Source organism: Salvia splendens, chromosome 9 (genome assembly GCF_004379255.2).
Source record: "Salvia splendens isolate huo1 chromosome 9, SspV2, whole genome shotgun sequence".
Lineage (NCBI taxonomy): Eukaryota > Viridiplantae > Streptophyta > Magnoliopsida > Lamiales > Lamiaceae > Salvia > Salvia splendens.
Genome location: NC_056040.1, coordinates 35,786,405 through 35,802,500, shown reverse-complemented (window position 1 = coordinate 35,802,500; position 16,096 = coordinate 35,786,405). Strand labels below are relative to the sequence as shown.

Below are 16,096 nucleotides of genomic sequence, written 5' to 3'. Positions count from 1 at the left end.
GCCGGCCCCCATCCCGTCCCATTGACCAATTTGATTGCTTGCTCTTGCTTCTGGCATTCCCTGCTGCCAAATCAAGTTCCTCGATCAGATTTTTCTTGTAGCCTATTTTTAGGGCTACGTCGTCGTCCCCATCATCGGGTGTGGCTCTCTTAAACTCCGGCTTAGTTGACGAGGAAGGAGATGCGTTGAACCCTTTCTTCCCATTCCCCTTCATTGACGGCCGAGGAGTGGATTTACGCATTTTCAGGCATTCTCCCACACTTCTACGCGCTTCCTTCTTACTTGTCGATGCACTTGTGATGCCAACTCCGACGGACTGAAAAACGGCCGCCGGTGTGTCGTCCCTGCCAAGGACCGTATCATCCATAGTTGACCCCTAGTATCGCCGAGGGGATTCCGGATGTCTCGCCCGACGGGGGAGGCCACCGGTGACCATTTTCCGCAAGCGTTTTTAGTGAGAGAAACAAGAGAGAGACGAGAGCGTTTATTAAAAATCACGAAACAACAAGTCCAAACAACAAGTCCAAACAACAAGTACAAACACAAGTCCAATCACAACCATGACTAATCTGCTATATTGACCAAAATAATCTTGTCTTTGATGTCATTACGTTACACACATCACAAAATGTATAATTGTGGGCAATTTTCATTCAAAATGATTGTTTGTTGGCCAAGTAAACTCATATATAAGAGTTCTGCTTCAAATAAGGTGTTAAGAAATGACAATTGCTATGATGTTATATCGATGAAAATGATCCTATCTTGATGCAATTAATTAACAAATATCGTACAATGAAAGTTTGTAGGTCATTTGGATAGAAATGGTTTGCTTGTTGGAGTGATCATGAAGGAAGGATGGACAATCAGGTTGAGAATATGAAGCGAGTAGATGTGGTGCTGTTGAAAAATATGGAGGAGGTGTTGGTTTTCATCACATACCTCCCTGAGTTCTCTGGTGTAGTTTATTTAAGAAGCGATGATCAATTTGTGATGGACGCTTATGCGGCTTTGAAGGAGGTTGCTCATCCTTACCACTTGAAAAAGACCTTGGTTGCCCGCTTAAGAGCCTGGGATGCTTCGTTTATTTACCAGGCTTTTTTACTTGGCTTGTGGCTCTGTTGCTTTAATTTTGTTTGTAGTTTCTAGTTGTTTGTAGGCTTTTGTTTGTTTGTGAGTGCTTGTTGGGCTTGAGTTCATGTAGGGGTGGTGTGTTTGCTTTGTTGTTAAGAATTTCGCATAAATAAGAGCCATGTTTTGATTCACTATTTAAAAAAAATGGTTTGCTTGTTGGCCAGCCAAATACAAATAGTTATGCTCTAAAGGAAATTCAACGAGACAACCATGACTATTCTGCTATATTGACCAAAATGATCTTGTCTTTGATGTCATTACGTTACACAAGTCGATCGAACAAGCCCAAGCCGAGTTTGTGTTGAGCTCTCCCTTCTCTATAGAATTTGCCCTCTCTCCCTCCCTCCCCTTTGAGGGAGGTGAAATGTAATTGTTGCATCCGACACATGGTGAAGTCCGGTGGTGAGTTACCGGAGGGGGGTGCCGCTGCCATGAAACACACGACGCAGCCCCTCTCCTCACTGGAATGGAAGTTTCATTCGATTGCACGGTCTAAAACCAAAAGGGTTGGCACGCCTCACCCGGAAAAAGCTCAACAAGCCCTCAAACGAGCCGGCCTTGAATCTGGTTCGGAGGTTAGTAGAGCTAAGAAGAAGATGGTTTTTGAAATGGCTGATACACTCGTCGCCGAACTCCATGGTGAAGGGAAGAGGTCATCGGAAAACGAGCAAGTCCCTATTGAGGAGATGCTGAGCTCTCTTGCTCATATGGCCAAAGAAGGGAGCGTTCCGACGAGTGAAATGGAAGGGCTCGAAGGTGAGGGGATGGCCGGAATGTCGCCGGCGCCGGCAGGCAGGAATCTTAGAGGACCAAGCACGGAGAGAGAGATGGTCAACCGGCTGTCCATGGCAAGTACCATTCACCACGTGAATGATGGGTTGGCATGTGAGGTGGTGGATGCATGTGACTTACAAAATGAGGTAGAGACAAAGGTCACTTTGCATGGTGAAGAAAATGATGGTCCAATTGTGGAAAATGACAATTTGTACTCAAAAGCAACACCATGTGCTACCTTTCTCCACCTTGGCAACGATGCATGCAAGGGAGACCGCTCCCCAGTGGCACAGCCACCGGAGTGATAAGGCTAATTTCATGCATCGGTCTAGGGGTTTTATTTCGTGAAATTACTGGGTCTAACGCATGTTTTAAGCCAGGTGTGTGAAGGTTTTCGCTAGATCCAAGAAAAGAAGAGGACGCTTGCATAGTCCTAGGAAACTGGCGAAAGAGCGGACATTATGAAAGAAATTGCTTGACGGAGGAAGCCTCGGAGTTGAAGGGTAGAATAGGGATTTCTACGAAGACTCTAGAAGGCTATGTCCGCATCTATAAAAGGAAGAAGCATGCAAGCTGGAGGGATCTTTCTCGGTGGAGGCCTCACGAACAGCCTGTTGCTCAGTTCAATTTTCACATACTTGGTTCTAATTCGCGGAGGATCTCGGGTTCGCGCTGGGGTTCACCTTTAGCTTTCCGATAGTGTTTGTGGGTTGTAACACCGTCCTTCTTTGGGGCGAAGAAACAATTTATTTCTGTTTTTTGTTTCTGCTGAATTCGCTGAGCTTCGCTGTTCGAAGCTCGGTCCTCTTTTGTTTCTGGATATTTCTCTACTTTTATGCAAGTTTCGTTTTCGCTTACGTAGATCGTGATGATTTTTGTTGATTGATTGTGTTTACTTGAATTCTGGAGTTGGATTGTTGGAGTTGGTTGTTTTCGTGGTTATTTTATGGATTATTGCAGGTTAATGGTGAGATCTGGAAGAATGGAGTTTGTTTGTGGATGAATCGGGGTTTTGATTTGCTGATGTTGTGGAGTTGTTTGTGATTGTTGGAATTTGGGGTTGATCGGAGCAGATCTGTGAGAATCGGAGTTATGGAGTTGATTTTGTTGGTTGTTGAGTTCGGATGGCTTGAATCCGGAGTGGATTAAGCGTCTGAAGTGATTCTGAGCAGGAGTGTTTTAATTTTATTCCTAGCTTACGTGTTTTCATTTCATTTCGCCTAGTTTATGTAGATCTGATGTATTTCCGATTCATAGCAAGTTTCCGGCGTCCAAATCTTTATATTCTGTTTGAATCTAGGAGTGTGCTCTGTTTTCTTCATCTGCGAGTTTAGTTTAGTTGCGAAGGTGCATGTCGTAGTTAGTTGGAGCATGGGTTGGTTATCTGCAGCTTTTTACCGTACTTGCTATTTCTAGAAATATGGTCCCCACTGTTAGTTGCTTACTGTTTAGCTAGATTAGGTAGTCGTTTACTTAGTCTAGGGAGCAATTGTGTCTGTCGGTATTGATGTCTGATTCCAGTAAGTTTTCTGTGTCCTAGGCCTAGCGTTTACATTTCTTGCCTAGATCTAGTGGTAGTTTAAATCTCAACCCCTTGTGTGGCAGCAGCCGTTTATTTCCATAGTCTCTTAGCACTACTTTGCGAATCCATCTCTGTGGGATCGACCCCACTTCCCTATACTAATTCATAGTATTCGGGTTGAGGGATTTATTTTTGAAGGGGAGTCGAGTGTGTCCAACGACAAAAACACTGTAGTTCTCTAGAGTTCCTGGACCCAGTAATCCAGCGGATTTAAGGGGCGTTGTGTCTGGACCGAGCTTTGCATTAATTCTCAAATGTGCACACTCGCTTACTCCTGAGTCTAGTCATTCGACATTAGAGTCGAGCGAGACCCCCACTTCAAATAGCGCCGTTACCGGGGATGGATGGCGTGCTTAGTGTTAGTGTTCAGAGTCTGTGGTGTAAATAGTTTTGATTTGTTTTCTTTCTCTTTTGTTTGCAGTTTATGAGCAGAGGCTCAAGATCTACCTACTGGAGCAACTCATCTGGGTGGAAACACGGCCAGTTTGATTGGCGGGTTAAGGGTACAGTCTCTACTGTGACCACCAGATCAGGGTTCACCACGGGAGGTCCGTTTCCGAGTGAATTTACTAGCGACGAATCTTGGACGTCATCAGGACGCTGATAAGGCTAATTTCATGCGTCGGTCTAGGGGTTAATTTCATGAAATTACTGGGTCTAACGCATTGAATTAAGTCAGGTATGTGAAGTTTTTCGCCAGATCCAGGAAAAGAAGAGGACGCTTGCATGGTCCTAGGAAACTGGCGAAAGGGTGAACAATTGGAAGAAAATTGCTAGACGGAGGAAGCCTCGGAGTTGAAGGGTAGAATAGGGATTTCTACGAAAACTCTAGAAGGCTATGTCCGCATCTATAAAAGGGAGAAGCATGCAGGCTGGAGGGACCTTCTCGGGTGGTGGCCTCACTAACAGCCCCTTGCTCGATTCACCTTTCCACACACTTGACTCCAAATTCGTGAGAGATTCCAGTTAGCACTTGGCTAGGGTTCACGTTTTAGCTTTCCAAGAGTGGTTCGAGGGTTGTAACACCGTCGTCCTAGTTCAAGGGCGAAGAAACAATTTACATTTCCGTTGCTATTTACACTGATTCCGCCGAGCTTCGCTGTTCGAAGCTCGGTTTTCTTTTGTTAACCAATATTACCTGTTTTATTCCGGATTTTTACTTTCGCTTATGTCTATTGTGTTCATTTCTAGTTTGCTGGTTGAGTTCGCTTGATGTCGAGTTGGATTGTCGGAGTTGTTTATTTTTTTTGCAGTTGGTTTCTGATTATTTGCTGATATTTTTCGTTTGGATCTGAAGAATGTTTCTGTTTTTGGATGAATCGGAGGTTGGGTTTTGCTGGAGTTTGTGATTTGTTTGCAGATTGTTCTTGATTGATTGAATTTGGCGGTGATCGGAGCAGATCTGTTAGAATCGAAGTTATGGAGTTGATTTAGTTGATTGTTGAGTTTGGATTGCTTGGATCCGGAGTGGATTAAGCGTCCGACGTGATTTTGAGCAGGAGTGTTTAAATTTCATGCCTAGCTTACGTGTTTTCATTTCATTCCGCCTAGTTTACGTAGATCTGGTTTATTTCCGATTCGTAGCAAGTTTTCGGCATCTCAATTTCTATATTCTGATCGAATCTGGGAGTATGCTCTGTTTTCTGCATTTGCGTTTCTGAATCTGTTAGGAACTTTGCATGCGAAGCTAGCTGGAGCTGATCTGTTATCTGCAGCTTTTTACCGTACTTGCTATATTTGGAATCATGTTCCCCGCTGTTTTATTCTTTCTGCCTAGTCTCAATCAGTTAGTTATTTACTCAGTCAAGGAAGTGATTGTGTCTTTCGGATTTGATGTCTGATTCCAGTAAGTTTTCTGTGTCCTAGGTCTAGCGTTTATATTTCTTGCCTAGATCTAGTGGTAGTTAAAATCTCAACCCCTTTGCGTGGCAGCAGCCGTTTGTTTCCATAGTCTCTTAGCACTACTTTGCGAATCCATCTCTGTGGGATCGACCCCACTTCCCTATAATTCATAGTATTCGGGTTGAGGGATTTATTTTTGAAGGGGAGTCGAGTGTGTCCAACGACAAAAACACTGTAGTTCTCTTGAGTTCATGGACCCAGTGATCCAGTGGATTTAAGGAACGCGGTGTCTGGACCGAGCCTTGCATTAATTCTCAAATGTGCATACTTGCTTACTCCTGAGTCTAGTCATTCGATATTAGAGTCGAGAGGCAGGCCCAACAATTCTGGAACTTCAAATGGCGCCGTTGCCGGGGATGGATGGCGTGCTAGTGTTAGTGTTCAGAGTCTGTGGTGTAAATAGTTTTGATTTGTTTTCTTTCTCTTTTGTTTGCAGTTTATGAGCAGAGGCTCAAGGTCTACCTACTAGAGCAACTCATCTGGGTGGAAACACGGTCAGTTTGATTGGCAAGTTAAGGATGCAGTCTCTACTGTGACCACCAGATCAGGGTTCACTACGGGAGGCCCGTTTCCGAGTGGATTTACTAGCGACGAATCTTGAACGTCATCAGGACGCGAAGATCCAGAATCACCACCCGAATCAGAAACAGAGTCAGAAACAGGGGAAGAAGAGGAAGTAGTCATGGCGCAGGTGGTAGACCCAGATCCAGAAATCGGCTCTCTCACTGCCCATTTAGATGGAGAACCAGCTCAAGCTATAGTGATGAATCCACGCCAGAGAACTATCGAGATCAAGACAAACGTACTCGGCATCTTGCCGACGTTCTCTGGGCGTAGAAATGAGTGTCCGTATGAGTTCTTAAATGAATTCAGTAAGTTATGTGGTATTCAGAAGAGGCCGAATGATGCAACAGAGGAAGATTATCACCTACAAGCGATTCCGTTTACCTTGAAGGGGGAAGCTCATACGTGGCTATTGAGGTTGCCTCCGGATTCTATCCGCATTTGGAGGGACTTCAAGTTAGAATTCTTAGATTATTTCTTCCCATCCAACAAGACGAATGCACTTAAGAAAGAGATACTAGAGTGTAAGCAAGATTACGATGAATCGTTGAGTGAGTATTGGTCGAGATTTAAGGGGTTGTTGGATGCATGCCCGAATCACCGAATGATAGAGGCAGAGACCTACTCTCTGTTTTACGAAGGAGCAACTCCCGAGTCAAAGGACTTAATGAACTCCTCGAGTGGGGGAAATTTCACAAGAAAAAGGGGAAGTGAGGAAAGAGAGATCCTAGGGAAGTTGATTGACGCTAAGTAGGCGTACGATAACCCTAGGAATGCAGTAAAAAGAGGATCGGTGCATGCTGTGAGAGAACAAGAAGATGACAAAGTCGAAGCAAGGATTGATAGGCTCGAGAAGGCTCTTTTGAACGCGATTGAAAAGACGATTCCACTGGCTTCACAAGGGAAGGAGAAATCTCCTGGTCCAGGAGATAATCAAATGCAACAATATTACGGGACCCAGGAAGGAGATTATCAGGCCCAGGTCAATGCAATGGGAAGTTGGAATCCCGATGGGAGCTGGAATCCAGGGAGACAGAGAGATGCGCCTTGGAGAAACCATCCAAATTTCAGATGGACTGACAATGAACAGAATCAGCTTTTTTTTTTTTTTTTTTTTTTTTTTTTTTTTTTTTTTTTTTTTTTTTTTTTAATCAAACACCTCTACGGTGGAGGGTTCGTGGGTCCCTCATCCCTATATTTCCACAAGAGATAATTACAAGGCGTGGCCACACCCAAAAGTGGTGTGCCGTAACAAAATCAAGAGTAGTATGCGGTCCGATCCCACAAGGTTCGGACCTCATCATACTCCTTTCCAAAAAACAATTAACCACAAAGCTAGTCACTATTGTCTCCCGTCGTCTCATGATCAACTTTGATGCCCGTCCCCGTCTAGGTTTCGGATGTGCGACACTCCCATCTCGTCCAATCTAACCAAGTCCAATAGTTCTCTCGGTGCTGAGTTGTAGTGCATTCGTAGGCCACTGTCTTGGACTAGCCCCATTTTCGCAAGGAAGTCCGCCGCTTTGTTCCCCTCCCTGTGTATGAAGGTGGCTCGGAATTTGAGTTGGCGTTTGAGAATGGTTAGTTGCGCCACCGCTTGCCGAGCGAGTGCCGGCCCCCATCCCGTCCCATTGACCAATTTGATTGCTTGCTCTGCATCTGACTCAATCCAGATTGGTAGGCCGTATTCCTTGGCTATATTTAGCCCGTGGATCATGGCCAACAGCTCCGCTTCTAACGCCGAGTGGGCTTCAAGGGGTGTGCTGACGGCGACGAGCATCTTACCCGAGTGGTCTCGAATAATCCCGCCAGCCCCTGTACTGCCGTTCGCTTCATTATAGGAGCCATCCGTGTTGAGCTTTATCCACGGCTGATCCGGGGGGTTCCATTTGATTGCCATGGCTAGGGGTAGCGCCCTGATTGCCGCCGCTTGTTGAGGAATATTGATTCCAAGTTTAACTCCCTTCCAATGTTTCGGCTTCAAGCTTCCATTAGACATAGCATTCCGAATGAACATGTGGACCTGCCATACCACGTTTTGTGGTTTAAACTGTGTGCCTTGGTGGCGGCTCCTGTTTCTCTCCGACCAAATAAACCAAAGGATGAGGTATGGAGTGGCTCGGCTAAGATGTTTCTTGCTCGGCTGTTGGCACCTTCGCGCCCACACTTCGATTCTCGTGGGGATTGTGTCATTGATATGGATGCGTGGGAACGGGCCTGTGAACCAGCCGTCGAACTCACTCCATACTCTGCGAGCTCCATATCCCTGGATGAAGAGGTGTTGGAGTGACTCAGTGTTCGGTCTGTGGGGGCAGCATTGGCACTTAGAAGCTAGCTCAATCTCCCGCCACTGAAGTTTCGTGTCAACCGGCACCCGATTGGAGAGAAGCCTCCAGATAAAGATGGCTATTGAGTTGGTGAGGCCTACCTTCCAAACGTCCCCCAAACCATGGATGATCGGGTTTCGTCCTCGAAATGTGTCCCATGTCGAAGCCACCGTGAATTCCCCATGCTTAGAGAGGTTCCACCTCGGGATATCCTGTTCGTCATGGAGGATCGGTGTATTAATGATGCCATCGATAACATGCTGAGGGAGGCCGGCCTGATTGTGAAGGAGTTGAAGCTTGGGCACATCCCAACCACCATTTGTAATGAACTCCGAGACCCGGGTGGTTGGTCTTCCCCTATCATCAAGGCTAAGTTCCCTCAGAGGGCTATTGCCAAGCCAAATGTCATCCCAGAAGTAGATGTCCCCTTGTCCCACTAGCCATCTCATGTGCGGTTGCGCGAGGGGCCATGCTCTTGAGAGCCTTCTCCACGTAGGGCTACTCCTGCTCGGCAATCTCAAGGTGAGCGGTGTGGAGTTGGAGCAATATTTTGCCATCATGTATCTTGCCCAAAGGGAGTTTTGCTCCCGAAATCGCCACCACAGTTTGATATTGAAAGCGTGGAGGACCTCCATAGTTTTTCGGATCCCAAGGCCTCCTTCATCAGTGGGCCGGCACATTTGTTCCCATCCAATCCAATGGGTCCGCTTCTTTTCATTCGTAGACCCCCAAAAGAATCGGGCCATTTGTTGATCAAGTTGCTTGAGGGTACCGGCCGTGGGCTCGACGGCTTGAAAGATGTGCAAGGGGATCGCTTCAAGAGTGCTCTTAATCAACGTAAGCCTTCCTCCAAAGGATAGGTGGCGGTGTGCCCATCCTGAGATCCTTCTTGCAATCTTTTCCCGTAGAAAGAGGAACATGTCCGTGCGCTTGACACCACGGTAGATAGGGACACCGAGATAGAGAAAAGGAAAGGCCCCTCTAGAGAAGCCTCCTTCCGCCTGGATCGAGTTTGCCCAGTGTTCATGGGCCTCGGCAATATAGAAATTACTCTTGGCGAGGCTGACTTGTTGGCCGGAGACTCTTTCATATTTTTCGAGACAGGCTCTTAGCCGGCGCATAGGATTTGCCGCCGCTTGAGTGAAGATGATAATGTCGTCCGCATAGGCTAGATGGCTGATCTCCATGCATCTCCGGGAGGCTTTGAACGTCATGTCCTTTTGGCCGAGGATGAGCTTATCTAATGCTCGGGACAGGTAGTCCGCCGCGATTACGAACAGAGCAGGGGAGATCGGGTCTCCTTGCCGAAGTCCTCGAGTTGATCTAAAGAAGCCCGAGGGTGCCCCGTTAACAAGGACCGAGAACCAGCAACACCCAATACACCTCTCCATAAGTGAAATCCATGAATCCGGGAAACCCATACAGCGTAAAACTTTGAAGAGGAATGGCCATTGGACCCTATCATAGGCTTTAGCCATGTCAATCTTTACTGCCACATTAGGCGCTGGGGAGCATCTAGCAAGCTCATGGAACATCTCTTGAGCCAGAAGTGCGTTGTCGTTAAGGAGCCGACCTTTGACAAATCCACTTTGGTTTGGGGAGATGACCTGTGGGAGGAAAGGAGAGAGTCGAGAGGTGAGTACCTTGGTAATGATCTTGTTTAAAACATTGCAGAGACTGATGGGTCGGTAGTCGGTCCATGATTCCGGCGAAGCCTTCTTTGGGATAAGGACAATGCTTGTGGCCGTGATGCTCCTCGGCAGGAAGGCCCCTCTGAAGAACTGTCTGATTGCGTCCACTACCTCCGGTCCCACAATAGGCCAGCAGGCTTGATAGAAGGTGGCCGAGAAGCCGTCGGGTCCGGGTGCACTATCTCCGGAAATGCAAAAGGTGGCACTCCTGACCTCGTCCGCACTTGGAGCATCTGCGATGTCAGCGAACTGCTCGGCTGAGTGGACCTGCTGGATTAGGTCGAGGTCTGGATCTTCAAGTGTCGGATTGTTGGGGGCAAGGAGTTGTTGGAAGAACTCCACTGCGGACTTTTTAATCTCGGCTTCCTCGGTGAGCTCCTGCCCATTGACACGTATTGAATGGATGCGGAGACGAACCCTCTTTTGTTTCACCCAGCTTTGGTAGAACCGGGTATTTTTGTCTCCCTCGGCAAGCCACCTCAGAGCTGCCTTCTGTCGCCAAAAATCTTCTTCCATTTTCAGCAAAAGGATGTACTCGGCAATGTGTTTGTTGATCGCTGTCCTGTGATCCGGGGTCGGCCTTGCTTCGAAACAAGATTGGGCCAAAGCAATTTCTTCCTCCTTTTCTTTTAGATTAGCATGAATGTTTCCAAAAACCTCTTTGTTCCACTCCTTAAGGGCCTTTTTAACTCTGGCCTGCTTGATTTGAATGTTTAGGATTCCACCCGCCCCCGTGGGCTCCTCCCATGCTTTTTGCACTACGGCCATGAATCCTTCATGACGGATCCACATGTTCTGGAACCTGAAAGCCTTGGCTCCAGCGGATGTGTTCATCTTCGTGCACCTGACAAGAATTGGTCCATGGTCCGAGGCAATCCGGGGGAGGTTCGTAACCCGAGTAGCCTCGAAGGTCTTAGTCCAATCCTCGCTGACAAACACTCTATCCAACCTTTCAAAAAGGCCATTCTTGGCCCAAGTGAATGCCGCTCCATCAAAACCAGGGTCAAGCAGCCTACAATCTTCCGTTGCCTCCGCAAAATCGACCATCTCGGCTTGCCGGTTGGTATCACTTCCAACTCTGTCTTGATGAGATAGCATGGTGTTGAAATCGCCACCGATGATCCAAGGTGTTCCCTCAAGAGGCCCGGCAATCTCTCTCATCTTGTCCCATAGGTGATGTCTTTCAGCCCTTGTACATTTGGCGTACACGGCTGAGATGGCCACCGGCCTAGCAAGGCGGTGGGATTTGAGGTACCCGTGGAGAATTTGTTCCGAGTCAACCTCAATATCAAAAGTGGACCCCTCTTCCGCAAACATCCAAATCTTCTCGTTCATGTTCGAACCAATGAAGGACAGCCCCAAGGCCTTAGAGAAACGGTCCGGGTCCGGTTGTGTGAGCGGTTCCATTATTGCAAGAAATAAAACATTATGACAACCAATTAGTCTTTTCAGAACGTTTTGAGTGGGCGCATTCGCGATCCCCCTCACGTTCCAAAACATGAGATTGTACGACATTATTAACAAGAAGGGTACGTACCCAAAGAGGTTGAAGGCCCTCCTTGATAATCAGTACGGTGTTGCTCTTTGTTCGGAGCGACCTCCTCGGCGTCCTCGGCCGAACTGTTGCCTCCTAACTTCTCGGCCCCCACATGCAATTCCATAAGGTCTTCGTCCGCATCCCCACAATTCTCAACATCAAATTCTCCGTTCTCCATGAGAGTATAATATTGGTTAGTGCTCATGTGGTTCTTTGCCGAGAAGAACCCACGCCCCCTTGTCAAAGCATGGCGCGCGCCTCCTCTCGGATTCCCTCGCCGAACTGGTGAGACCGAGCTCCTCGCAATGGGGGAGCCCCACTCCACGTCCATGTTCCCACGTGGTGATGGTGGTTCGGTGGTGGGATGCAATGGATTCCCCCGGTTCGGTGGGGACTTCCCAATCTCGATCCCGGCAATAAGCCCGGCATTTTGAGTTCCGGAGCTCGGTCCGCTCCCCAAAGTAGAGTCACCCTTGGAGTTCGGTCCCTCCCAGGAAGTATCACCGGAGTCCTCCCCATTTGTTTTGTTATTGTTTGGTCGATCACCGGCCTTGCCTTGCTTCTTCCCCTGATGTTTCCATTCGTTGGAGCTGGAGGCATTCTTCCCCATATCTTGCTTCCCCTTCTCGGTCTGTCTCTCGGGTTGTGGCTGTTTTGGCGGGCCGTTGTGGTAGTTTCTCTTTGACGGCCGTTCCTTCTTGCCCGTCGCATAGCACACCTCACTTGCATGGCCGACATGTTTGCATTCTCGGCAATATGATGGTATCTTGTCCCATCGGACTCGCTGCACCGTTTCTCGCCCACCAAGATCGAGGATTATCTCTTCGGTAGGTGGTTTTGTGATGTCTATCTCGACGCAGATTCGGGCAAATGAAAGCCGAGTCTTGTTTGCCGTGGCTCGATCAATTTGTATTGGATTGCCGAGAAGCTTGCCGATGGCGAATAAGGCGGATTGGTCGAAAAGGTGAATGGGGAGGCCAATTAGGTTGCACCAGATTGCCGCAATGGGGGACTCGCAGTAAGCATCAAAGTCCGGGGACCATTTGAAGACCCTCATCGGGTGTCGGTCAATGAGCCAAACGGGCGTACCCCTTGGGCCTCCAAGGATTCGGGCATAGTCCGCCAAGTCCTCGCATTGAATGAGAATATGTTTAGCATTAATGTACTTCCAACTAAATCCACACCGAAGTTTAATATTGTCGAGGGTCTTTTGGATTTGCAGTCCCGTAGGGATAGAGTGAGAAAACTTACCCACAATGGCGTGTCCCATGCTCTCAGCAAGCTTTTGAGTTTCCGCTCCGGAGAAGTAAATGGCCGGGATGCCGTCGGACACTGAAGCAAATCCAATGTTCTGGAGCTTATCCGGTTCAAAGGCTTGGGGGCCGGTAGGGTCAGTCGAGCCTTTGAGCATGTCCGCCATCGTTTTCGGCCGACCGGGGTGGTTTGCGGCGCCTTCACCCCGGCCTTGTAGAGTGTTACTCGCCGAGCCCGACGGGGTACCCCTAAGCAAGTCCGCCATCGATTTCGGCCACGGCGAGGGCCCCAGTGTAGCTTCTACCCCCCCAAGTTGATTAACTACATTCAGCCCTTGTGTTGCGGCATCCGTCGCGGACTTAGATGTGTTTCCATTTCTCTTCGGATTGTTGAGTTCGGCTTCTCCATTCTCGGTGTGGATCTTCTCGGCACCTACGTTGCCGTTGTGTGCCCTTCTCGGCTTTTCCATTCTCGGCTTTTCGGCTTTTTCTTTCTCGGTGTGGATCTTCTCGACTTTTTCCTTCTCGGTGAGGGTCTGTTCGGCATCATCCATAGGCGTATCGTTGGGTGTTGGTGTGTCTCTTGTCACTGCAACCATCTCGGCACTAGGCGTGGCCTTGTTCATCGTCTCGATAAAAGGCTTTTCTCGGTAGACGTTAGGGTTCGACTTCGGTCGCGGCTGGCCGAGCTCCGCACTATGATGTTCCGAACTAGCCTCAAACGTAGCTCGGAGCTTGCTAGTTCGTCCTCGTTCGAGAGGGGGAAAGTCCTCAAGAGAGGGTCCATTTCCATCCCGAGGTGTGTGTGTGACACTTTGCATGCATCCCGAAGGGTTTAGGGGGAACTCCAGTGGATTGTGGCCGGCCGTAATGAGAGGTTGCGCAACCAATGTGTCTAGCATCTCCGCCGAGTCCAAGGCGGCTAAGTGGATGATTTCGGCCTTTGTTGGTTGCGTTGGGGCCTCCACGACAATCGTCTCACGTGAGCTCTTGGGACGGAAAGGAGTTAGCCCACTTTCGGAAGGAGGTTTTGGTCTCCAAGCCAATTCGGGAAAGTTGGGTTGCTGCAAAAAGGAGCTAGATTTTTGTTGTTTTGGGGGCTCAACGGATGCATTGGGGCCAGCATCACGTGGTGTTCCGAAGTGGCAAGGCGCCAAGGAACTTTCGGAAAGTGATTTTGTTGTTGTGCCCATTTCGGGCAAGTTGACTAGCGCGTCCACCCAGGCCTTTTGACCCATGCTAGAGCCATCTCTCTCCGAGCAGCCATCATGTGGGGGGTTGTGCTCTCCTCCGTCACCAGTCCCCGCGTTTGCGCCGGCCGCAAGGTCATCGGCCGGAGCGTTGTCAACAGTTCTGGCGCCGGCAAGTTCTTCATTAATCTTAGCTTCATCTTCACCGTTGAGATTAGGGGAGGGCTCCATCGACGTCGGGAAGATGGGGCCTTTGCATTTTGGGCTTCCGACCGGCGAGCTCCCTTCGGCCCCGAAATCAATCTTCTTCCTAAGTTGCTTGTCCTCCGGCATCGGTGAGGGTACGAACCTTTTCCGACCAGTGCCTTTGATGGGAGGGGCTGGTGTACTTTTCCGTGCCTTCACCTTCATTTTCAAAGTTTTCCTCGCCACTTTCCTGCAGGGAAAAATTATGGAGGGAGACTCCTCCGACGTGAAATTCATTGGCTGGTCCGAGAGAGGGTCCTCGGCCGGCCGGAGGACCATTAGCTGGTCCGAGATGGTGCGCGGTTCTTCTGACTCCGGGGGGGGATCCGGCAGGCGCTCCGGCATGATCGAGAGAATGAGTCGAGTCACCAGCCGCTCCGGAGCTTTGTTCGTGCCTTAGCCAAGGGAGTGGTTGGTTGGTGAGAATCCGAGGTCGGGAGGATGGTGGGTGGCTGGTGGAGCGGGGGCGTGAGGAGGACCGTCGACAGTGGTGAGCCGAGCAAGAATGGGGTGGGCGGCGATGTGGGAACTCAAAACGTGGTGGGGGATTCTAGAGAGAAGGGAGAGCGTCTCTCTCTAACTTACAATTTCGTAAGGCCCTCGCTGCTTTTTTGAGAGAAAATTCACGGTCATCCGTGAGTTCCCTCTCATTGACATTAATCTTGTGAATTCTCAATCGAATCTTTTTCTGCTTCACCCAACTTTGGTAGAACCTAGTGTTTTTATCCCCCTCTTCCAGCCATCTCAGGGCTGCCTTTAGACGCCAAAAGTCCTCTTCCATTTTGAGAAGAAGAATGTACTCAGCGATCTGCTTGTTAATCTCCATTCTGTTCCGGGCCGAGGAGTTCTCTTCAAATTCAGATTGTGCCACGGCGATGTTCTCTTCACATGTTTTGAGGTTGGCATGGATATTCCCAAAGACCTCTATGTTCCACCGTTTGAGCATTTTCTTAACCCAAGTTAGTTTGATCTTCAAGTTGAGTAATCCCCCGGCCTCCGTAGGGGCCATCCAATCCGTTTGCACCAGATCGGCAAACCCTTCATGCTTAACCCACATGTTTTGGAATCGAAACGCTCTGCCACCCTCTTGAATGGTCGGTAGTTTGCCTCTAACTAGGACCTGCCCTTGGTCTGAGGCTACTCGAGGGAGGTTCGTGACCCTTACCGCGTCAAAGAGAGGCGCCACCATCTCGCTAACCCTCACCCTATCCAGCCTTAACAAGAGGCCATTTTTAGCCCAAGTGTAATCCGCTTCATCCAAGCCCGGATATAGAAGTCTACAATCTTCGATGGTTTCGGCAAAATCAATCATTTCAACGTGCCGATTTGTATCACTGCCCATCCTATATCGAGGGGAAAGGATGGTATTAAAGTCTCCCCCGATGATCCACGGCACTCCCTCCGCCATTTGAGCAATAAATCTCATCTTATCCCATAGAGCCAACCGTTCCCCTCTCGAACATTTCGCATAAACAGCCGAGATCATGATGGGGTTAGAAAGTCTAGGACACACGAATCGTCCGTGTAAGAGCTGATCCGAATCATCTTCAACTTCGAAATCCGCCCCCTCCTCCACGAAGATCCAAAATTTCCCATTGATGTTCGAGCCCTTGTAGTGCATCCCCAACACCTTTGAATACTTGTCCGGATTTGGAGAGGTAAGGGGCTCCATTATTGCAAGAAAGTAAATATTGTGAGAATAAATTAATCTTTTTAGGACGTTTTGGATTGGCACTTGCAGGCAAGTTCAATCTCCCGCCACTGAAGTTTTGTATCGACTGGCATCCGATTGGAAAGAAGCCTCCAGATGAAGATGGCTATTGACTTAGTGAGGCCCGCCTGCCAAACATCACCCAGGCCTTGAACGATCTGGTTCCGCCCTCGGAGTGTGTCCCA

The 16,096-nt window shown here is 48.7% G+C and overlaps 1 protein-coding gene across 1 annotated transcript; it reads right to left on the bottom strand.

Annotated features, from left to right (window-relative positions):
* Positions 1–3,386: 3,386 nt before the first annotated feature.
* LOC121749501 lies at positions 3,387–15,872 on the bottom strand. The gene is made up of 2 exons (XM_042144067.1): positions 14,786–15,872; positions 3,387–3,403 (listed from the first exon to the last, which is right to left on the bottom strand). Exons 1-2 carry the CDS (start codon positions 15,870–15,872, stop codon positions 3,387–3,389), a joined length of 1,104 nt encoding a protein of 367 aa, XP_042000001.1.
* Between the last annotated feature and the right edge of the window lie 224 nt (positions 15,873–16,096).